Here is a 24293-nt window from a genome sequence, read left to right on the forward strand (position 1 = left end):
CTGAGTTTTCCTACAGTGGTCAAAGGTGTCTGTATGGAACATATACATAGTGAAAGCTAGGATCAGAGCACAGACAGAGGCCACGCAATGTAAGGTTAAGAGTGTGGTGGCTGCTGCTACAGGGGCCTTGCCAGGAGGCAAGGCGTCACCATGAGGTGTTTGCCTTCTCTAAGCCTCAAAGTCCTTTCTGTAAAGCCGAGACATAACTATATCTAGTGTAGAGGGCTGCTGTGACAAATGATCATGACAATGGCCAACATCTACTGAATCTTTACCATGTACCAGGTCATTCTTTTCAGTACTGGTATGTATACAGTATCTACTTATTTATTTCTCACAAGCACTGTGTGAGGACGGTACTTTTACCATAAGGAAAAAGGTAACATGTCATGGTGACACAGCAATAAGTAATGGAGATGGGCTCTAGGGCTGCGACTCCAAATATGCTAAATGTTTTTAGCCTTGCTAGAAGCAAGACTTCTGCTTCCTGACACACTAAGTTATTCAATAAATGTTAGCTACGGAGTTGTGGTATGTTGTGTTTAGCTGCAAGCAAAATACCTGGCCTATATATTTGAAACATGAAACACATTAACACCAACTTCTGCTAGATTTCAGCAAATCACTGTTAACAGAATGATTACACATACATCTCTCATAAAATTATATAAATTTCCCATTTGACAAAAATATATTCAAATATATAGAGTATCTACCGTGTGCCTGGTAGTATTTTGGACATTAGGGAGACAGAGATGAAGAACACATAATCCAAGCGCTCAGAGTTGAGAGTTTCTGAAATCTGCATATGGCTTCATGTGATCTGTGTAAGAGCATGAGTGTGTGTCTATATCTTGGTAAGTGAGGGAAAACAATGGCATTTGAATACTACAACTATATCATGTTGGCATTTAATGTCTTAGGTACTGTCATAACTAAATACAGCATTTCCTTTATATATACCTTAAGATGATGAGCCGTTGTATATAATTTCCCACATCCATCATATTCACATCGAAATGCCTTCTCTCCACTCTGCTGAGACTTAGCAGTTACTCTTGTTGCATGTCCTTGTAAGACAATCTAGATGAAACAAAAAGTACGACTGAAATTATTTACATGGAAATAAAATAGATGAAATTATTATTTTCAGAATAAAAAAGATAAAACTGCAATGTGCGTTTCCAGACTCAGATCATCATTTTACAAAGATTCTATCATGTTGAGCCAGCTAGGTTAATTCTGTTCTGTGACTGAAGTCAGCGGCTGTGGAAGAAATCAAAAGGAGATCCACAAGGGGGCATAGCTAGAGCTCACAGATATATTCCCATTCTAGAAAAATCAACCCAAGTAGCATCTCCATTGTATGCAGGTATTCCATGATGTGCTCAAGGGATCTTGATATATTATATATTATTTAGGACATGTGTCCTAAAAACAATGTAAAGAGCACTTTCAATTTCAAAAGCATTTCAAAGCAATGAAAAAGAGAGGCTTATGACATTGGGATCCCCTGCGGGAGACATTACAATCTATATGATCCTACTCCGTAACCTTTATTCAGTAGAAGATCATTTTTCTGGGACTCAACACCACGAGACTTCAAACAATTGTACTGATTTTAGAAGCTTTTTAAAGACAGCCACCTATTTTAGAAATTAAGATACCATAAAAATGGAAGACTGACTTTCTACTCTGCAGGCCCTGGGGTGACAGAGCTGTAGGTTAGTGCGAGCTGTCTCGAAGTGAAAACGAGGGGTGGAGGTGAGCAGTCCAGGCAGAAGGGAGAGTATGACCAAAAGTATGGAAGGGTGCCTGGAGGAAGTGGAAACTTACTATGAGACTGTCATGCCTATATGACAGAATGAATAACAAGAAAAAGGGAAGATTAGGACCACATTTGGGAAGAGCTTTAGATGCCATTATGAAGAGTAAACCTCGACAATGAAAGCAAAGGCAGGCATTAAGAGTTTTCTTTAATGGGAATGCAAGCTGGTGCAGCCATTCTGGAAAACAGTATGGAGGTTCCTCAAAAAACTAAAAATAGAACTACCATACAACCCAGCAATTGCACTACTAGGCATTTATCCAAGGGATACAGGTGTGCTGTTTCGAAGGGACACATGCACCCCCATGTTTATAGCAGAACTATCAACAATAGCCAAAGTATGGAAAGAGCCCAAATGTCCATCAATGGATGAATGGATAAAGAAGATGTGGTATATATATACAATGGAGTACTCCTTGGCAATCAAAAAGAATGAAACCTTGCCATTTGCAACTACATGCATGGAACTGGAGGGTATTATGCTAAGTGACATTAGGCAGTCAGAGAAAGACAAAAATCATATGACTTCACTCATATGAGGACTTTAAGAGACAAAACAGATGAACATAAGGGAAGGGAAACAAAAATAATATAAAAACAGGGAGAGGGAAAAACAGAAGAGACTCATAAATATGGAGAACAAACTGAGGGTTACAGGAGGGGTTGTGGGAGGGGGGGATGGGCTAAATGGGTAAGGAGCATTAAGGAATCTACTCCTGAAATCATTGTTGCACTATATGCTAACTAATTTGGATATAAATTTAAAGAAATAAAAAATAAAACAAGTTAAAAAAAATGAAAAACAAAAAGTTTTCTTTAAGTTTACTTATTTAAGTACTCTCACACCCAGTGCAGGGCCTGAACCCACAACCCATGACCCAGAGATCAGGAGCAACGCATTTCTCTGACTGAGCCAGCCAGGTGCCCCAGGCATTAACATTTTTAAAGTAAAGGATTGACCACGATCAGCTCTGTGTTTTAGAAAGAGAACTCTGGTAATGGTGTGAAACAGTGAAAGACAAAAGAGGCAAGGAGAGTAAAAGAAGCTTGTATGATCATGAATATGGAAGGAAAAAGTGATGAAAACCAGCCTAGGACAATGACCATGGAATTCAAAGCAATAGATGATTCTGCAGCTATTTTAACGGTGAAGACGGACAGAATCCAAATTTCAAAAGCTAAATTAATAGGCTAATGCTATAACAGGTATTTCAGGGCTGTATTGGTTATTTCAGTAAAGGATGTATATAGTCTTTGTGAAAAAAAAACCTGATATATTACCATGAGGGAAATGTCTCAAAGGCAACAGAGAAGCTAACACCAGTGAAATACTAACCATCTTCTAAAACCATCTACAGAAAATGACTTTATTACTATCTTGCTTAACGTACGTTCTGAGAATTAAGAGATAACCTTAGCTCTGCCATAAATTCACTGCGTGACCTGGAGCAAGTCATGTATGGCTTGTTTGCCTGTCTGTATAGAGAACACATTGTACTAAATCAGTGATTTTTTTTTTCTTTTTTAAACATTTTAAAAATTCCTTTACCAGATGAAATCTTACACAGCAGTCTACTGTGCAAAACAGATAAAGACATTCCTGCTTCTGCTGGCCCAGGCAGGCATGGATAGCTCTGCTAGTCCCTGAGGGACCTCAAAGAAACCCTAGGATCCCACCCCCGCAAAAATCAGAGCTTGAAAACTGCTGTACAAGAAGACAGTGCTAAGTCCCTTCTAGCTTTAATATCCTAGAGTTCTGAGAAGGTGCAAATCCCACTGGTAAATAAAGGACTGGATCTGAGACTGAATTCCAAAGTGACTTCGATAATACAAGAGGTTAACTACCATTTATTGAGGAGGTGCTTTATGTGATGCGCTGTGGTGGGTGTTTTGCATGAGCTGTCTTACTGGTCCTCCAAGACTATCCAATGAATTAAATATTTCCTGTGATTTACAAATAAGAAAAATGAGGCTCAGGGTAGTTAAGTAATGTAACTTGCCCAAGGTCCAAGGCTGGGAAATAGGACTTGAAGCAGATTAGCTCTAGAGTTCACTCTACTAACCCCCCAGTGTTCAGGATGCAGTAACCCAGCGGTAACGAACTGGCAGAGCTCTGTAGTCAGAGAGGGAGAGACCTGGCAGGTTTGAGAATAACTGGTCATTTTACTGCCTAGTTCAGGACTTAAAATTCCATTTATTATAAAGTCCTGATGCACACAGAACTTTTGTTATTTGATGTGGGTAAATTTCTCTCTTAGGATGTAAATAATTTATACTCTTGAGGAAGGATAAAATGAAAGCAACTTGAAGAACTTTTTAAAGTATGTTCTCTTTCAAGAAAGGAATTAATCAAAAAAGTATGGCAACAGAGGGATCTTTAGGGAACCATGAGACACCTCAGAATTGCCAGGAAGATTTAAAACACAAACAAAACACCTCCAGAGATTTCTACCAATGATTACTATGGGGTAGTGGTCCCTTCACTCTTTATTTTTACCTCTACACCATTTGGATTTTTTTTTTCAAGTGTACATACAATTTGACTCATTTTTTTAATGTAATATTTTTTTACTTGAGTATAGTTGACACACAATGTTACATTAGTTTTAGGTGTACATCAGTGACTGAACATCTCTATATGTTATGCCATGCTTACCACAGCGTAGCTACCATCTGTCACCATGTAACGCTATGATAATACCACTGACTATATTCCCCGTGCTATGCCTTTTATTCCCTCAATGTATTCATTTCCATAACTAGAAGCCTGTATCTCCCCTCTCTTCCACCCATTTTGCCCATCCCTCCACACACCTTTCTCCTCTGGCAACCATCTGTTTGTTCTCTGCATTTATAAGTCTGATTCTCCTTTTGGTTTGTTAATTTATTTGCTTTGTTTTTTAGATTCCACATATAAGTGAAACCATATGGTATTTGTCTTTCTCTGACTTATTCCACCTGGCATGATCCCCTCTAGGCCCATCCATATGGTCACAAATGGCAAGAATTCATTATTTTATGGCTGCAAAATATTCCATTTTATATATCTCACAATTTCTTTATTCATCTATCAATGGACACTTGGGCTGCTTCCATATCTTGGCTACTGTAAATAATGCTGTAATAAACACAGGGGTGCACATATGTTTTCAAATTAGTGTTTTCAAGTCCTCTGACCATTTTTAAAAAAATTTTTTTTTACATGTATTTATTTTTGAGACAGAGAGAGAAAGAGCATGAACAGGGGAGGGTCAGAGGAAGAGGGAGACATAGAATCTGAAACAGGCTCCAGGCTCTGAGCTGTCATCACAGAGCCTGACGCGGGGCTCAAACCCACAGACAGCGAGATCATGACCTGAGCCGAAGCCGGACGCTTAACCGACTGAGCCACCCAGGTGCCTCCCTCTGACCATTTTTAATCAGATTATTTGTTTTTCTGGTGTTGAGTTGTGTAAGTTTTTTATATATTTTGGATATTAACCCTTGATTGGATATATCATTTGCATATATCTTCTCCCATTCAGTAAGTTGCTTTTTTGTTTTATTGATGGCTTCCTTTGCTGTGCACAAGCTTTTCATTTTAATGTAGTCCCAACAGTTTATTTTTGATTTTGTTTCCCTGGCCTTAGGAGACACGTCTACAAAAAATGTTGCTCTGGCCAAAGTCAAGGAAATCACTGCCTATGTTCTCTTCTAGGAATTTTATGGTTTCAGGCCTCACATTTAAGTCTTTAATCCACTTTGAGTTTACTTTTGTGTATGGTATCAGACAAGCAAAGAAATAAAAGGCATCCATATTAGAAAGAAGTTAAACTTTCACTTTTTGCAGATGACATGATACCATACACAGAAAACCCTAAAGATTCCACAATAAACTATTAGAATAAGTGAATTCAGTAAAGTAGCAGGATACAAAATTATGCAGATTGGTTGTGTTTCTATATACATTAATAACAAAGAAGCACAAAGAGAAATTAAGAAAACAGGTACATTTAGAATTGCACCAAAAAGAATAAAATACTGGAATAAACCTAACCAAGGAGGTAAAAGACCTATACTCTGAAAACTATAGAACGCTGATGAAATAAACTGAAGATAATTCACAAATGGATTTTCTAAAAGTAAACATGATTACCTTTTTTTAAAAAACCAAGTCTATAGCAGCTATCTATATAGTAAGTTCATTGGTCATTTTGGGTTTTTTCTTTGTATTTTTCTGAATTAAAAAAAAAAAAAAAACCTCTAAAAATATTATTAAAAAAAAAAATTCCTGGGTTCTATCTCAGACCTACTGATCAAATCTCTGGAAACTGATCTCAGCCATGAGTTATTATTTTATTATTAAAAAAAAAATTTTTTTTTAATGTTTATTTATTTTTGAGAGAGAGACAGAGACAGAGCGTGAGTTCACGAGGGGCAGAGAGAGAGGGAGACACAGAATCCGAAGCAGGCTCCAGACTCTGAGCCATTAGCACGGAGCCTAATGTGGGGCTTGAACCCATGAACCACAAGACCATGACCTGAGCTGAAGTTGGATGCTCAACTGACTGAGCCACCCAGGCGTCCCAGTCATGAGTTATTTTTTAAAAGTTCTGTAGCTCAATCTCATGTTTGTCCCTGATTAATAACTACTGATTAAATACCTTTCTTTTAGAGATGAAAAGAAGAGGCTCAGAAAAGCAAGGTTCATTTCCTCAAGATCACATAGTTAGATAAAAGTATAGAAAATACATATGAAATATGATCCACATTCAAACTGCCTATATCCACAGGCAGGTTTGGGGGTAATTCTCCAGCCTACTTTCTGGGAGAATCTGCCACCCCACCCATAGACCCTGATAACCAGAAAAGATGGTGTATGTAAGGATGGCCAGTGGTCTATGCCCTATGTGGCCTAGCTTATAAAGTGAAGCTAATTTTGATAAGTCAAACCCACAAATTTTCCCTCCCTGGAACATGACCTAGGAAATAAAGGAAAATCTTGAGTTGGCTTTGGGTGGGAAGCCTGAGACAACAAGGCTGTGATGAGCTACATGTAAACTCAATGATACAAAAAGGAAGCCTGTCTGCAGAGAAAAGAAGGGAGCAGAGATGCCACGGAGGAGGCGAGGAGGAAGAGAAAGGAGTGGGATTAACCTCCGGTCCTGACTTCTTTGCAATTCTGGTTCCTGTGAAGCCCCACAGTTGTTCAGCAGTTCCTGTTCTCTGCTTCTTATAAGCTCTGCTGTATCCTCATAATATATCTCTTTTTTCCTAAACTGGCTTGACTGGCTTTCTGTGTTTTCCAACTATTAGAGCTCTGATTAAAAGTACCAAGCCAAAGAACTTTGATCTCCAATATAAATAAAATTAGTTTCAAATGAAGTCAAAACTAATGGCACTCATGAAAAAAGTCTTAGTATTCTAATACATAAAGCATCAACAATGCTATATAACGCTGACAAATTATGTTCTCATATATTAGCTAGAATCTTAATCAAATGAAAATCTTATTTGGTTTTCATAATCTCATAAGATGGGTAAGGCAAGATTATTGTTATTTTCATTTAGCGGATAAGAAATCTCAGATCAAAAAAAACCCCAAAAACCTCAGATCTAGAGAAGTCACGTAATTTGCTCAGTCACACACCTACTACATGGCAAAACAGAAACTCTACTTGGATTTTTTATTATACATGTGTGCTACTTTAACCCCATCAGCCTTACGGTTCTCACAAATGAACACATTGGCATTCTTAAGTAGAGTACTTTGGATCAAGGTTTTCAAATTGGGCACCACTGATATTTTGAACAGGGTAATTCTTTCTGGGGGGGGCTGTCTTTATGTCTTACAGGACATATACCCACTAGATGCCAGTAATACTCCCCCAATTGTGGGGGCGCCTGGATGGCTTGGTCGGTTAAGCGTCCGACTTCGGCTCAGGTCATCATCTCATGGTCCATGAGTTCGAGCCCCGCATCGGGCTCTGTGCTGACAGCTCAGAGCCTGGAGCCTGTTTCAGATTCTGTGTCTCCCTCTCTCTCTGCTCCTTCCCTGTTCATGGTCTGTCTCTCTCTGTCTCAAAAATAAATAAACGTTAAAAAAAAAAAAAAATAAAAAAAAAAAAATACTCCCCCAATTGTGACAACCCAAATTGTCTCCAGACATTGCCAAATGTCTCCTGGTGGGGGCGGCAAAACTACCTCCATATGAGCACAGCTGCTTTACATACTCTAGGTCTTTTTTTTTTTTAAGTTTATTTATTTTGAGAGAGAGCCTGATCAGGAAGGGGGCAGAGACAGAGAATCTCGAGTGAGTTCTCTGCTGACAGCCCCAACCTGGGGCTCAATCCCGTGAACCATGAGATCATGACCTGAGCTGAAATCAAGAGTCAGATGTATAACTGACTGAGCCACCCAGCACCTCAAACTCTAGGTCTTTCTTGTCTTATGACAAGAAATTTGGTTTCATGTAAGAGATCAGCTCAGCAGCACAACTAGTATGTTTATATTACAGATGGAAGAAAAAGTTCTCAACTATAAGCATCAAAATGAAAAAAGTCTAGAGCTTTGAAACAAGACTATTTACAAAAAATCTGCTTTAGCTACAGACTTTTTATTGTTCATTATTTATTTTAAAGTTCAGCCAGGCACAGAGTTACAGTTCTTAAGCATTCTAGCACAAGTAGGAGTACCAAGAGATAAGCCAAGAAGTTACAGGTGCTGTTTATTTGCAGGGGTTCTTTTGGGATATTTTGACCCTTTAATAGTATGTACTGGGCTCTCAACCTCAAATATGATACTAAACTATATCAAAGGAGGGGGGTTGGGGGCACTTGGGTGGCTCAGTCCGTTGAGTGTCTGACTTCAGCTCAAGTCATGATCTCAAGGTTCATGAGTTCAAGCCCCACATTGGACTCACTGCTGTCAGCATGGAGCCCACTTCAGATCCTCTACCCCCCTTTCTCTGCCTCTCCTCTTGTTTGTGCACACTCTCTCAAAAATAAATAAACGTTAAAAAAAATAAAGGATGAAGGATTCGTGAATTTCTGGTCCAGCACTAAGATGATGAAAAGAAATTATGAGTCACAAGTGCAAACCACATATATAATTAAAAATGTTCTTGGGGCATCTGGGTGGCCCAGCCGGTTGAGCTTCTGGCTTTGGCTCGGGTCATGATCTCATAGTTTGTGGGTTCAAGCCCCACGTCTGGCTCTGTACTGACAGCTCGGGACCTAGAGCCTGCTTTGGATTCTGTGTCTCCCACCCACTCTCTCTGCCCCTTCCCCACTACGCTCTGTCTCTCTTTCTCAAAATTAAACACTAAAAAAAAATTTTTTTTTCTAGCAGCCACATTTAAAAAATAAAAAGAGGGGCACCTGGGTGGGCTCAGTCGGCTAAGTGTCTGACCCCTGATTTTGGCTCAGGTCACGACCTCACAGTACATGAGTTTGAGCCCCGCATCAGGCTCTGTGCTGGCAGTGCAGAGCCTGCATGGGATACTTTCTTTCTCTCCCTCTCTGCGCCTCCCTTGCTCACTCTCTCTTGCTCTCTCAAAATAAATAAACAAACATTTTAAAAAAGTAACAAGAAACAGGTGAAATTAATTTTAGCAATTCTTTTATTTAACCCAGTATGTCTAAAATATTATCATTTCAATGTGTAATCAATATGAGAAATTATTGAGATATTTTATATTCTTTTTTTCATAATAAGTTTTCAAGTGCTGTATATGTATTTTACACTCACAGCACATCTTAATTCTGAGTGGCCATATTTCAAGTGCTCAACAGCCACATGTGGTTACCATATTGGACAGCCTACATCTAGTCTGTAAGGGAGAGGTACAAAGAGCAAAGGAGAAAAAGCTACAGTTGCAAAAAATCCTAGTCAACTTCCTTCTGTTTCTTTGTCTATTACCACCAACACCAAACGGTTATATGTCTGCGGTAACAGAGCTTTTTATGACATTTTGCTTTAGCAATACCGAGTTCCTAGTTATGTTTTTGGATCCAGAAATTAATTACTGCTGGCAATAGATAGACTTTTATGATAATGGTATATTATAATGTTACACAACCCAGTGGTAAATTCACTCATTTTTTACAAGACCCATTCTATATTAGTTTACTACAAGTGTAGCTCTGTCTCTCCTTAAAAATGTTCCATTATTTAAAAACTTAATTGTTAGTCACTAATAGGAGATAGACTCTAAGGCACTGACCTACATCTCTTGAATGTATTTACACTACGCTTGCATTTTAGTAGTGTATGTCTTAGGTGGATTTGACATCCTGCAGTTCAAAAAATAGTTCTCATTTTATGAATTCAAACACTTGAAAAATTTGCCAAGAATCACACAGTTACAAAGCTGATGGGCTTGGTGAATTGCAAACTGTATTTATACTACTGCCGCTTCATGATACCATCTCAGAGAATAAACAGAAATACTGGCTATTCAGCAATGTTTAGAAGCATGAAATTTCTACCAGTGATTTCAGTTATTTTATCATTTACTATTATTATAAATGTAAAATCTTCTTGATAACCCCTAAAAGTATCACTCCATGTTATTAAGTGTGATGCTAATGCTCAAGTTAAAATTGTGGCCCTGAAGCAATAATTTTAGAATAGGAGTTAAGTATGATAAAACTCTCAAAGAATGCAAACAACTACCATGGGGGAGGAATCAGCAAAATATTAGAGATAACTGCTGATATTTTCTCAAGGAGCAGTATTAAAGCAAGAATGTGCTACACTAATTATATACAAGCTCCAAGACACCCAACCCAAACATGTCCCCCACAAACACAAAATTCAAAACAGAAGCTTTAATTAATCTAAGTTTTGGATTTTTGACTTGTAGATGTCCCAGGAAGCATCTGTGACTACTTTGTACTTCCTACAAAAACCTTTCCACAAAACTTTTAGAGGCACTGCTGCTCTGGGCTGTTGTCTGGATAAGAGATGACCAATGACTGGACCCAGGATGAGCATCTAAAGCAAAGTCAGCCAACCCGTGGCCCAGGAAGCAGTCTGGTACAAAAAGCATAAACAGTTTTACTCAGTAGGAACAATGATGACTAGCTAGCCTGGACCTTCTCTTCAGAAGTTGAAAAACAGGGTATGCAGGGAATCAGATGGGAGTGGAAGAAACAAAAAGACACAAAGAAGAAAGTAGTGAGGGTGAGTGAGTCCCCAAAAAGGTGGAGCCCTAGAAAAAGAATCCACAAACAACCATGGGTGGGGGCAGTCAGAAGACCATCTGGTCTCCAAAACTGCCTTGGATTCCAGAGCATAAACTTCATTTGGATTTCTGTGATATTTCTATTTCTTTAGTGCCACTCTGCAACCACACATGATGAATCCTGAAACCTGGGGTAGTTCAAGAAAGCTACTGCCTAATACATACACTCTTTCTCCGGAAAGATTTTCCTAGAGAGGCAACGAGTTAGCTATTGCTTTCATCCACAGAAGGGCCTGGAAATGCTAAGGGAAAGAGATTCTTATATAAAAAAGTAGCTTTCCATACCTGCATTTTCTTCTCTTGCTCATTCTCTCCAATTATTCCAGTACCTGCTACACTTTCACTTCCATCAATGGACACCTGTAGGAATAAAATAAAGCTTAACGAAGTTTTACATTTTGGTATTTCTTTAGGTTGGGTGACAAGTACATAGGGATTCATTATCACTTATTTTTGTGTATGCTTGAAATTTTCTACTATAAAAAGCGGGGGGGGGAACCCTTTTAGTCATATGAAAGATATATGTTCAATATAGGGAAAAAAACCCAGCCCTTCTGATGTAAAATGTAATTGAGACTTTCCTTCATGTTTTCCAATCTCTAATTTCTGTTTCTTAATTCATAAGCTGTTCCATCTATACCTTATTTTTTCTTTCGCGGCACTCATCCTTGAATATACATCTTTTTGTGAGTTACCTCTCACCATTTCTTTTCTAGAAATTCTTATTTCATTCCTTTTATCTTTATTCAAATAGTTCTTTCTACACTTCACTTCTTTTAAGATAAATGCTGATCTTCTCCTCGAGGCTTATCTGATTTTGACTTTGAATTGCTAGTTTCTTATTTGATAAAGTATGCTTTTTAATTTTATTTTAATGAAAAATAAAGAAGCCGTATCTGGGATGTTGTTGACATTGTAAAATGCTGTACCTTTGCTGCATACTGTTCCAAAGCACTGATGGTGTCGGGGTCAATCGTGGCATCCCCGGTGTGCAGACCTGCTACTGTACCGTCAGCCTGAATTGCCAAGATGGTATCAGACTGCGGGACTTGCACTGCGTGGTGGATGTATGCTGTGGTGCCGTCTTCCAGCTGAACTGCCTGTAATGCGCTCTGGTCATAACTATCTGGGGGAGTGGAAGAGAATGGCATTAAATTAAAGGAAGTCTGACAGAGTTATATGTTTAAAGGAAGGAGGGAATGAACTTTCACTGAGTAGTTCTATGAGCACCAGTCCACGTGCCTAACATGTGTGACTTCGTTTAATCCTCACAACAGTTCTGTGAGAGGTGGGTATATTCACCACTCTCATTCCATAAAAGGGAAACTGGAGGTTTGGGGAAGTAAAGCCACTTTTCTTAGGAACCAGAAAATTTCAAAAACTAACAATTAACAGTCAAAATCAGTATGTAGAGGAACCAGGATTTAAACTCATGTCAGTATGACCCCAAGATCCATGAGCTTTTTTTTCCTTCTAAATAGCCACACCAAGATATATACAGCATTGTGAAATAATGAATCTAGACAATTACAATGAACCTGTGATTAAGTCCCACTGCTAAAGAAAAAAATTCAGTTTACTTGTTCTCAACTTTAATTAAACAAATTTACTTATAAGTTTAAGTATCCTAAATTTTAAAAAATTCCTCCCTTTGGTTTCACAACTACAGTCTTTCTAAAACATGTTATATCATTCTATAAAATATTTTATAAGGTAATAATAGCTAACATTTATTGAGCATTTTCTATGTGACAAATATTGTTCTATGTGGTTTACAAATGCTTGCACACATTTTGTCCTCACAACTACCCTATGATGTGGATACTTATAATAATACTCATTCTACAGACGATGAAGTTAAAGCACAGGGAGGTTAAATAATCTGAACAAGGTCACATAGCTAAAAGACGGCTGACCCAGATTTGAACCCGGATAGTCTGGTTGCAGAGCGGTGTTCATTACTCCTATGCATTCCACCTCAAAACCCTGGTCCTCCCTACACGAAATTAATATAAAGCATGAACACTTCTGTCCTATTTGCTTCAAATAAAGTTTAAGATTTTATTTAGATTTATTCATTTATTCATTCATTTATATATGTATGTAAGTATGTATGTATGTATGTATGTATGTATTTATTTATTTATTTATTTATTTTTAGAGAAAGAGCATGCAAGCATGGGAGAGGGGCAGAGAGGGAGAAAGAGAACCTTAAGGAGGCTCCATGCTCAGCACAGAGCCCAACGAGGGCTCAATCCCATGACGCTGGGATCATGACCTGCACCAAAATCAAGAGTCGGAATGCTCAACCGACTGAGCCACCCAGGTGCACACAAATGGTGCTCTTTAGTTTTAAAGACCAACACGACAGGCAAAGGACTTTGCTTTAAAAAAAAAAAAAAAATTAAGAGGAAAAAAATCAATAACTTTCAAATGCTTAATTTCATATTTGAAAAGCAGCCTCTATTAAAAGTTTTCTATTCCAACCTGTTACTTGACAGTTCAAATTGCTAGAAAGTTTTTCCTTGGACTGTGCCAAAATCTTCCATATTTCAGAGAACAAACACAAATCTTCTTTTACATGAAAGCACTTCAGCATGTAAAGGCAGGTCTTATTTTTCCCACACTCCCATTTCTCTCTTCCTATTTCCAAAGTTATTTTACCTTTGGAGGTGTGGTGAATAAATGCTGTAGTTCCATCTTCTAGCTGCACTGCTTGACCATCCTCTAAACGCAAACTGTCCCCTGCTCAAGAACAATGCTTACATTTAGATCTCATGTCTTCTAAGTACATTCTGATAACTCAGCAGCAAGAGTCAATAAACCATTAAACACATTATAAAAACCTATACGTGCTTTATGAGACCTTGAACGTTTAGTATTTTCAGTAAAGCTGCTCTAAGTAAGTGCTTAGTAAAAAGATATTAGAACACTTGTTTTGGAAAATATACTAGAGAATTAGGAGAGTTGAAAGAAGGGAAAAAAAGAAGAAAATGAGAGACATGTAGGAATTAGTTCAAGTGACAGAAAGATTCACTTAGGACTGTTGTCCATTTATCTCTGGAGCGTAGTCCAGTAACTTCTTTCGTACCATTTTTTTTTAACGTTTATTTATTTTTGAGAGAGACAGACACAGAATATGAGTGGGTTAGGGGCAGACAGAGAAGGAGACACAGAATCCAAACCAGGCTCCAGGCTCTGAGCTGTCAGCACAGAGCCTGACGCGGGGCTCGAACCCACAAGCTGTGAGATCATGACCTGAGCTGAAGCTGGCCACTCAACCGACTAAGCCACCCAGGCGTCCCAGTCTTTCGTATCATTTTTGAGAGAATGTCTCAATGAAGTCAAAATGGTCTTTAGATCCTCTCTTTCACACATACGGATCTCCCCTTTCAAAAGGAAGACTAGAGACCTGAACCAAGTTTAGGCAGTAAGAGGCAGCTGGAGGTAACAAATCCTGAAGCATGAGAATCAGGACGGTAAGTAAGTATCAAATACTTACTACTTTTAGGTATGGGTACATGTTGAACATAGGCAGCAGAACCATCCTCCAACTGAATGACCTGGCCATCTATGAGTTTTCCATCTGGAACAAAAGATTTAAGCCAATAAATTAGCACAAGCAAAAACTTTAAACTTTATACAATTTCAAAATGGTATCAACTATAAAAACATACACTACTTAAGATCATGTTCATCTTGATTCTTCCCTCAATGTTCTGAAGCAATACAAAAACACATCCAGTGATCCTATAGAAAGCAGAAAATCCTCCCTCAGCCATTCTTCCTCCCCTCCAATTTTCAGTTAAATAAGTTCAAGAGGAAGAGTGGCTCATCACAGCAAGCTATGTGAGCTGAATCTCTATTTACCTTTTGGAGCCACTTAGGAACAGTGACCCTGACTACAGAGAAGCTGAACCTGGGAATACTGGCAGATATGTCAGTGTATGTGAGGCCAGTTGTCATTCTCATTCCTGGGTGCTGTAAGTCCCTTGACTATGTATGCATGTGCTCAGTAGGTGTCCATAAAAACAAGGAGTTTGAGAATTGGGCTATTTCTTGGGGTGAAGGAGACACTGATTTACAGTTGATGTTATATAAACAAAACCACACGTCTATACTTCTATGCATGTTTTGTAAAAACATTAAATAAATAATAACCTCAAGTAAAAAAGCAAGAAAGGTCTTACTAGAAATAGGTTGGGGACACTCCCCCACTTTCCCTCTAATTTTCACACCCCAGAGTGTATTCCAAAAATCTCAAAGGGAGTCCCCAAATTATCAAAACAAATTTAAGTTAACCTGAAACTATTTAAAAATTACCATATGCAATGGTAATATGCAACGAGGCATCTTTAGGATGGACTGGGAAGGGGGGTAAGCTGCCAGGTGTTCAAACTCTGAGGTTATGAATTGCTGGTATTAACCCATGAGCTGTATATGAGGCACATACCTTTAGAATTGTGTTGTATATAAGCGGTAGAACCATCTGCAAGTGTTACTGCTTGCAAGCTTACACCTTCCATATTTTCTAAATTGTCACCATCTATTATAAAAAAATAGTTATTTTCTTTAGATAACTATCACATGTATGTGCTGTTTAAGTTAAAAAATTTTTAATGAAAATTAGGCATAAGGCAGATTGCTTAAGACTCAAATGGGATTTATTCTAGCATTTATAAAAAAGATTTCCCTGCCCTATTGCACCCAGTATCCACAGCAAGAAAAGAAAGGCTTAGTTTTGGTCACGTGTGCTAAACAAGGAAGAGGGAAGTAAACACAGTGTTGTGAGTTTTCATTCTCCCTTAAGATAAATGATATTTCCAAACCCACATGATCCCTTCACACAAAACTGCTCACCTGCCACCGTTACTGCCTCTGTCAAGCACAGGGTAACATGTTGAGCCTCCATTCCTCCTCCAGGAAACTCTGTCATTCCCTGAGAATCTCGATTTATTTGGGCTAACAACATTTTCTACCTTGAAGAAAAATACAGGCACTTGAGAACAAAGAACAATGCATATGAAATAAAAGCTACAAAGAATATTTATCAACCACAAAAATTTGCTACAGAAGTAAACAGAATTCAAAATAGGCTGAAATTTCACTTAATTTTAGTATATGTGCTGCCGAAACGAGCACAATGAGATTTCACTTAATATGCAGGGTTAAGAGTATTAACCCAAAGTCCAGAGCACGCCTTTCATATTCATCAGTAAACTACTGAGCACACTGACAAGTCTTGCCTATCAGTTTTGTAACATATCTAAAGTTTCCATAATCAGAGTTCTTTGGGTTTAACATAGTTGAAGATCCCCACTTATTCCCACAGTCCTGTTGAGTCAGTCTTCAGAAATCTATCCTGAATCTGGCCACTTCTCAGTTTGCCATTACTTCCCTGATTCCAGCCATTACCACCTCTTGCCCACGTTACTGCAACAGCATCCTAACTGGTCTTCCTGCCTCCATTGTGACTTCTCCAGTCTCCTCTCAACACAACAGTCAGAGTGTTCTTTTCTGGTCAAAACCTTCTGATAACTTAGAGTAAAACCAAAAGTCCTTAATGCTGCCCTATGAGGCCAATAATCTTGTCCCTCATTTCCTACTACTCTCTACCTCATTCATTGCATTTCAGCCACATTGGGGTCCTTGCTTTTGCCCATAGTGGGTGTTCTGTTGCCTCAGGGCCTTTACATTTGATGGTCCTTCTGCCTGAAACATACTTCTCCGTATATTCATTGGTATTCCCTGATCTTCTTCAAGTCTTTGCTTAATGTCACCCCAATGAGAGCTTCCTTGTTCACCTCATCTCAAACTGCACCTCCCACCTCCAAACCATGATACACCCTAACCCTCTTCCCTCTTTCATACTTCTGCATAGCACTATAACATATTACATGTATTTACTTATTTTGTTTCTTATCTATCCTCCCCACCCCACCCACCCACCTACAATACACCAGGATTTTTATCTGCTTGCTCACTGCTGACTCACAGGTCTAAAAAGTACTTGACACACAGTAGACACACAATTGGTGCTGAATAAATGGATGAATGATAGCTCTTTTACCAATTACCACCACAACCCTTTTCCTCCCTTCTCTCACTTCGTGGTCCCATTATCTCTGTGTGCCTTGGGTTGTCTCAAATAGGAGCTGGGATAACTTAGCTGCATTGAGCCAAGGAATTGGACCAGAGGATCTCTCGAGGACTTTCCAAGTCTAAAGATTTGATTTCAGTGTCAATATTTAAAAGAAAAATGTGCAGATTGTAATAATTTGCAATTATATTTATGACTACTTAAAGCATTTTTGTTTTAGAAACACTATGAACTGGGGCACCTGGGTGGCTCAGTCAGTTAAGTGTCCAACTCTTTTGGCTCAGGTCATGATCTCACAGTTCATGAGGTTGAGCCCTGCATTTGGCTCTGTGCTGACAGTGCAGAACCTGCTTAAAATTCTCTCTCCTTCTCTCTCTGCCCCTCCCCAGCTTGCACTCTAAATCTCTCTCTCTCAAAATAAACCAAAACAAAACAAAACAAAAAAAACCCCTATAAACTGTATCCTTTTATTAAAATAATTTTTTAATGTTTATTTATTTTTGAGAGAAAGACAGAGCATGAGTGGGGGAGGGACAGAGAGAGAGGGAGACACAGAATCTGAAGCAGGCTCCAGGCTCTGAGTTGTCAGCACACAGCCTGATACGGAGCTCAAACTCACAAACCACGAGATTGTGACCTGAGCCAAAGTCAGACGCTAAACTGACTGAGCCACCCAGGTGCCCCAACTGTATCTTCTTTGAATTAGAGCCGGGAACTGTGGTTTAGGCTCATAGAAAAGCATCACAGCTATGGTGAAAGTCAATCAAAGGCTGACTTTTTAGGGAGTCCTGAAAGATTCCTATCTATAACTGTTCATAGAGCAGGCTGAAACTTCAACACTTCCTTGCTACCTCTAAGAACTATCAGAGAAGCCTCAAAGTATACGTTGGTATACTGCTGTTAAGACCCCTGATGAGGGGGCACCTGGGCGATGAGTCGGTTAAGCCTCCAACTCCTGATTTCGGCTCAGGTCACGATCCCAGGGTTGTGGGATTGAGCCCCATGTCAGGTTATGTGCTGACAGCGAGAAGCCTGCTTGGAAAGCTTTCTCTCCCTTGTTCTCTGCCCCTCCCCTGCTTGTGCGTGCTTTCTGTCTCAAAAATAAATAAATAGACATTAAAAAAAAAAAAGACCCCTGATGAGAATAGGACTGGGACAGATTAATTTTCAAAACAAGTTCTGTCACTATATAACAGAAACAAATTTAGATAGGGAAATGGAAAGAAAAACACCTATAAGATGTAGTAAGCATTGTGATTTTTATAGTATTCACCTAGGAAATAAATTTTTAAAACGCAGATTACAAGGTACTTTGGGTCGTGATGTTAACAAATGTCTAAAGTTGTCATTTTCACTCAATTATATATAATTTCCAAATAACTACCATATATAACATCAAAAGGTAACTGACAATATCTGTAATAAAAAAGTTATTTCTTGTCTGAAAGCTGGTCAACTGTTAAATTACTTTTATTTTTTTTAATGTTTATTTATTTTTGAGACAGAGAGAGACAGAGCATGAGCAGGAAAGGGACAGAGAGAGAGGGAGACACAGAATGTGAAGCAGGCTCCAGGCTCCGAGCTGTCAGCACAGAGCCCGATGCGGGGCTTGAACTCACGAACAGTGAGATCATGACCCGAGCCGAAGTCGGACACTTAACCGACTGAGCCACCCAGGCGCCTCAACTGTTAAATTTCTTTAGGAAGATTTCAACACCTACAGTTTCATTCCTAATGGAAAAAAAAGAAAAAAACTACATTAATAGAAAGATGAATAGACAACTATTCCCTGGACATGAACTGCTGGCAAATACATGAAGTAGTGATGGGAAAAAACATTCAGGGGAGTTCAAATGGCACTACAATTACCAGAGATAATAAGTGATGGCAGGTCCCTCTTATTTTTAAAGTACTCAGAAAGACTCTGGGATACAAAGCTCTTTGTTAGAAAAAGATCACATGGGGGAAAAAACGATAGTGAAGAAAAGAAGTAAACAAGCCAGAGATCAAACACCCCATAGTTGCTCACATATCCATCATCATGTCTTGATCATTTCTGTCATTGACATTTTCAGGTTGTGTGGAAATGAACATGTAAGACAGACACGATACCTTTAGAAAGGGCCACCTTATGAAAGGTAGTCAATTTCATGTGGTTTAGTCATGAATCATGGGCCAAAATCAGACACAGAGGAGGCTGTCCTGAAGCACTACAGGAATCTCCATGAAGACAGTGTGTAATATATAAACTTCCTGCCTTTCTGGAAGATGATGATGATGCATGTCAGCCTAAGAAAAACAAACATACTATAGAAATGTAGCAAATGTTATATACAGAATATATAAAGAAATTTTAGGGGCAGCTGGGTGGCTCAAGCAGTTAAGGGTCTGACTTCAGCTCAGGTCATGATCCCATGGTTCGTGGGTTTGAGCCCCACATCAGGTTCTGTGCTGACACTGCAGAACCTGCTTGGGATTCTCTCTCTCTGCCTTTCCCCTACTCTCTCTCTCTCAAAATAAAGTTAAAATAAAATAAAATCTTAAAAAATAAAATAAAATGTGAAGCCCTTATATATTTCAAGGTTAGCTTAATTTGTTAGAGACCATTGTTACCACAAATTATTATGAAGACATAAATCTAATGGCCCAGGTATAAAAGCAAGAACTCTAACTGCAAGTAATCTTATCACAATAAAAAATGATACAAACAGAAATCTAGATTAACAAATCTTAGATGTTTCTTTGCATGGAGCCACACAAACCAGTCCTTCAGAAATTGTCAAACTCAGGCCCTAACTTCAGGTCAATTTCACCTAACCATAACAGAGAAGCTAGGTCTTTCTATTACCTGCTCTCAATTCCAAAATTTCCTACTATAAAAAGTGCTCCGTGCGCCACTTGGGTGGCCCAGTTGGTTAAACATCTGACTCTTGATTTCACCTCAGATGGTGATCTCATGGTTTGTGGGACAGAGCCTCACATGGGGCTCTGAGCTGACAGCTAGGAGCCTGCTTGGGATTCCCTCTCTCTCTCTCTCTCTCTCTCTGTCCCTCCTCTACTCACACTGTCTCTCTTTCTCTCAAAATAAATAAACTTTAAAAAAAGGAAGTGCTATTTCATTTAACCCTGGGCATTTGTGCTACATTTTAGGACATCTCCTAACCTGGAATGAGGAAGTTCCTTAGTATACAGCAACATGAAAATAGTGGGCTATCCTGTACATTTGATGTTTATAGAATTAGTTATACTGCTTTGGTTAGCATTTGTAGAAAACTGTCTTTCAAGTCTCTTCAGTTTTATTTAAATATACACAGGGACTAAGTATGTTCCACTGATGAAATGTAATTCAGTTAAATACAGGGCAGTTAGAATGTGCTGGCAAATGAGGTGGGAGTTTTCACAGGTTCCATAGGAGGGTAAAATATAGTGATAGAATTTATACTACCAATTTTATTTTTTTTAATTTTTTTTCAATATATGAAGTTTATTGTCAAATTGGTTTCCATACAACACCCAGTGCTCATCCCAAAAGGTGCCCTCCTCTATACCCATCACCCACCCTCCCCACCCTCCCACCCCATATACTACCAATTTTAACTGGGAAGAATATTCTAGTGGATGGGTGAAATGCTGAAACTTGAAGGCTTTGCCAAAGTCCAGGACCATTCAGAAACTGAGTATTTGATACTGACTGGCAGGTAGCTGAGATAAGGTCTACCAGGCCTAAAGCTAAAAATACTTATGAGAAAAAGAGGTGAGAGCAGAGATAAGAATTTAGAAATGAACAGCTAGGTCTAATCATCAGGAATGCCAATTTTGGTGATGGTTTGATCTTAACTGAACCATTGATATAAAAAAGAGCTTTAAAAAATATTTCTCTTAAACCTCAATAGATTAGCACCGACAACATGGGTTGGTAAGGGCACACCTGCAGGCAGCAGGTTGCTAAGCATGCCCCAGTTTGCTTTTACTGAGACTAGGGAGTTTGAGGAATAGAAGCAGGAGAAAGATTCTGGCATATTTAGAAGCCACTTCTGGCACTGCTCCATTAAAAAAAGGCATAAGAAAGTCATTTGAAAACTACTATGCTAAATTGCACTTTACTTCTCTAAGATAAACATTGTATATGTTAATATTTTATTATTCAAATTGCTATTTTTACATGGGTAAGGGAAGCAAAGCATAATTGTTAGACAATTATGAAAATTACAGAGGGCATTCCTGACACACAACTCCTAAACAAAATAGATCCTCTGTCCAAAAAGGCGTTGAATAGGACACTAAATGTGGATAGTTTAAACATATACCTCTAGACAGAAATAACTAGAAATAACTATTTCTGTAGGTATCACATTTACAAAGCACTTTTCAGATCTAATAACTTATTGATAGTTAAATGGAACAGTCCTGGGGCGCCTGGCTGGTTCAGTCGGGGAAGCATACGACTCTTGATCTCAGGGTTGTAGGTTTGAGCTCCACACTGGGTGTAGAGATTAATAAAATCTTAAAAAAAATAAAAATAAAAATAAATGAAACAGGCCTTCAGCGCCATAAGAGTTCTTGAGCTCTTCCAACCTTCTCTGAACTTCCAAAGTTGTCCAGCAAACTGTTTGTTTCTTCATGGTAACTATTTAAAATACGTTTTAAGGTTTAAAATTTTTTTTAAGTTTTCATATATTTTTGAGAGAGAGAGGGAGGGCAGAGGTGCAGAGAGTGAGGGAGACACAGAATCCGAAGCAGGCTCCAGGCTCTGAGCTGTCAGCCCTGACGTGGGGCTCACACTCACAAACCACAAGATCATGACCTGAGCTGAAGTTGAATACTTAGCAGACTAGGCCACCCATGTGCCCCAAAGATTTTTTATTTTTAAGTCATCTCGATACTCAACGTGGGGCTCAAACTCACAACCCTGAGATCAAGAGTCACATGTTCTACTGACTGAGCCAACCAGGTCCCTCTAAAATATTTTCCATTTGCCTCAAACCTCTCTATCCCTCACTCCCTTTCCTGTTATCCCCCATTCCTTATCCCTGACACCTCATTTTCAACAAATTAATCAGTCCCCAACTTCACAGAAAACATAGACATCATCATAGAGGAATTCTCTGCCAACAAATCTATCACTTGACTGCATTTCCACATGCTTCCTCCTTCTCTCCTGCCAGATTACCTTCCTACAAGGTAAAACTAATCCCTCCAACCTACATTTCATTTGTCTTTCCTCCTTAGGGATCACAGGGACCTCTTCTGAAAACAATCCCTCTCTCTTCTAATTCCTTCCCATCAAGAACTTAAAAAGCACAAAAATAAAATCAAATAAACAATCTCACATCTGACTTAGCTACCAGTCTCTTTCCTTTTTATCTAGACTAGATTACTTTAGCTAGATTTCCTTAACAGTTGTTACTGAGAATACCTCCTGATTTCTCATTATCATCTATCTGGTTTCTGTCCCTAACTCTAAGGAAATCGCCCTGGCTGTCACGAATCTCCAATTTAACATAAAGTTCACTGGCCATTCCTAGGCTTTCACCCAATGAAAATGTATGTGTATCTTGCAGAAAAACTTGTACAAGAATTGTCTGTGGCAGTTTTATTCATAACAGTTCCAAACTGAAAAGAACCTAAGTGTCCATCAACTAAAGAATGGATAAAGAAGTTGTGATAAATTTATACAGTGGAATATTACTTAGCAATAACGAGGAATAAATTACTATACATACAATAACAGTGATAAATCTCAAAAGTATTGTGTTGAGGGAAAAAAGCCAGATACAATACATATTGTATTATTCTATTAATATAATATCCAAGAACAGACAAAATTAATCTACAGTGATAGAAACCAAACTGTGGTTGGAAGGTTGGGGGATTTTCTTTTGAGTGATGACCATCTGGGCGAATACAACTGCTAAAACTCATCAAATGCATATTGAAGATTATACCTCAGATTTTTAAGAAGTTTAAAAAAGGACCTAATATGACAACAGTTAAACATTTAAAAAATGTAATGGCTATTTTTCAGTTGTATCATACTTGATTCAATACCACTGACCTTTATCTCCTTGGAACATTCTCTTGCTTTGGCTTCTGTGGCATCCACATGCTTCTGGTTTTCTCCAACTTCCTAGCTAACCCTTTCCAGATTCTCCTATGGGGTCCTAAATATGTAGGATCCTCAAGTTTCTGTCCTAGTTTGTTTTTTCATTTTATGCACTTTTCCTCTTGAACAATCGCATCCATTCGCATGGCTTCAAAGATCTCTGAAACTTGCAAGCTCTCTAAAATCTATCTAGTCCTTTCTCTTAAAGAGCTGTTGATCTATCTATATGTCTCATTGCTTACTGGCCTCAATGACCTCCGTGGTCCATAGTCACCTCCATCCCAACAGGTTTTCCCATGAAATTTTCCTGTTGCATTTCTACCTCTAACAAATGCAATCATCAACCCAGTAGCTGAAATCTCCCTTATTCTCCAGCCAATCACTAAGAACTATCACTCTATTTCCTAAATACCTGTCAAATTCATTCACTTCTATTAGACTGTCTTAATCGAGGCTACCATTACCCACTTGGATTATTACATCAGCCTCCTGAAGTCCACTCCTACCTTCCTTCAGTGTAATCTCCATAGCAGTCCAAGTGCTTTTAAATCCAATCATAGCAGTTCTCTGTCTCAAAACCTTTAGTACTCTCCCATTTCCCCAGAGTGCAAACATCACAATCTAGACTCTAGTAACTTCTCCAGCAGGTTGGACAGCCATTCCAATTGGCCCAAGACTGAGGAGTTTCCGCGAATATGGGACTTTCCACTTTAAGTGGGGGACTTGGTTTTAAAACTGGAATAGTCTTGAGCAAATCAAGACAAGTTGGTCATTCTATCCTCTGGTCTTGTTCTAGCCATAACCTCCTCACATTCCACATCCCACCAATATATTTTTTAAAATTTTTTAATGTTTACTTATTTTTGAAAGACAGAGCATGAGAGAGAGACAGAATCCAAAGCAGGCTCCAGGCTCTGAGTTTTCAGCACAGAGCCCAATGCAGGGCTCGAACCCACAAACCTTGAGATCATTATCTGAGCCGAAGTTGGCCACTTAACCAGACTGAGGCATCCAGGCACCCTTATGTCCCACCAAT

General features: G+C 38.8%; 1 protein-coding gene across 6 annotated transcripts in view; it reads right to left on the bottom strand.

Annotated features, from left to right (window-relative positions):
- ZNF143 (zinc finger protein 143) overlaps positions 1-24293 on the bottom strand; it is a 54794-nt gene that overhangs the window by 22297 nt on the left and 8204 nt on the right. For 2 of the 6 annotated variants that reach the window (XM_015077364.3, XM_027073178.2), the window contains exons 2-9: positions 19267-19443; positions 15915-16033; positions 15508-15600; positions 14557-14640; positions 13719-13802; positions 11984-12180; positions 11340-11414; positions 964-1083 (exon numbers count right to left, since the gene is read on the bottom strand). In XM_015077364.3, coding sequence (XP_014932850.1) covers positions 964-1083; positions 11340-11414; positions 11984-12180; positions 13719-13802; positions 14557-14640; positions 15508-15600; positions 15915-16026 — 765 coding nt within the window. In that variant the 5' untranslated portion in view covers positions 16027-16033; positions 19267-19443. The remainder of the gene's footprint in view (positions 1-963; positions 1084-11339; positions 11415-11983; positions 12181-13718; positions 13803-14556; positions 14641-15507; positions 15601-15914; positions 16034-19266; positions 19444-24293) is intronic. The other 4 variants (XM_053203490.1, XM_015077363.3, XM_027073177.2 and 1 more) reach the window with 4 other exon arrangements.

This window comes from Acinonyx jubatus, chromosome D1 (assembly GCF_027475565.1).
Source record: "Acinonyx jubatus isolate Ajub_Pintada_27869175 chromosome D1, VMU_Ajub_asm_v1.0, whole genome shotgun sequence".
Taxonomy (NCBI): Eukaryota; Metazoa; Chordata; class Mammalia; order Carnivora; family Felidae; genus Acinonyx; species Acinonyx jubatus.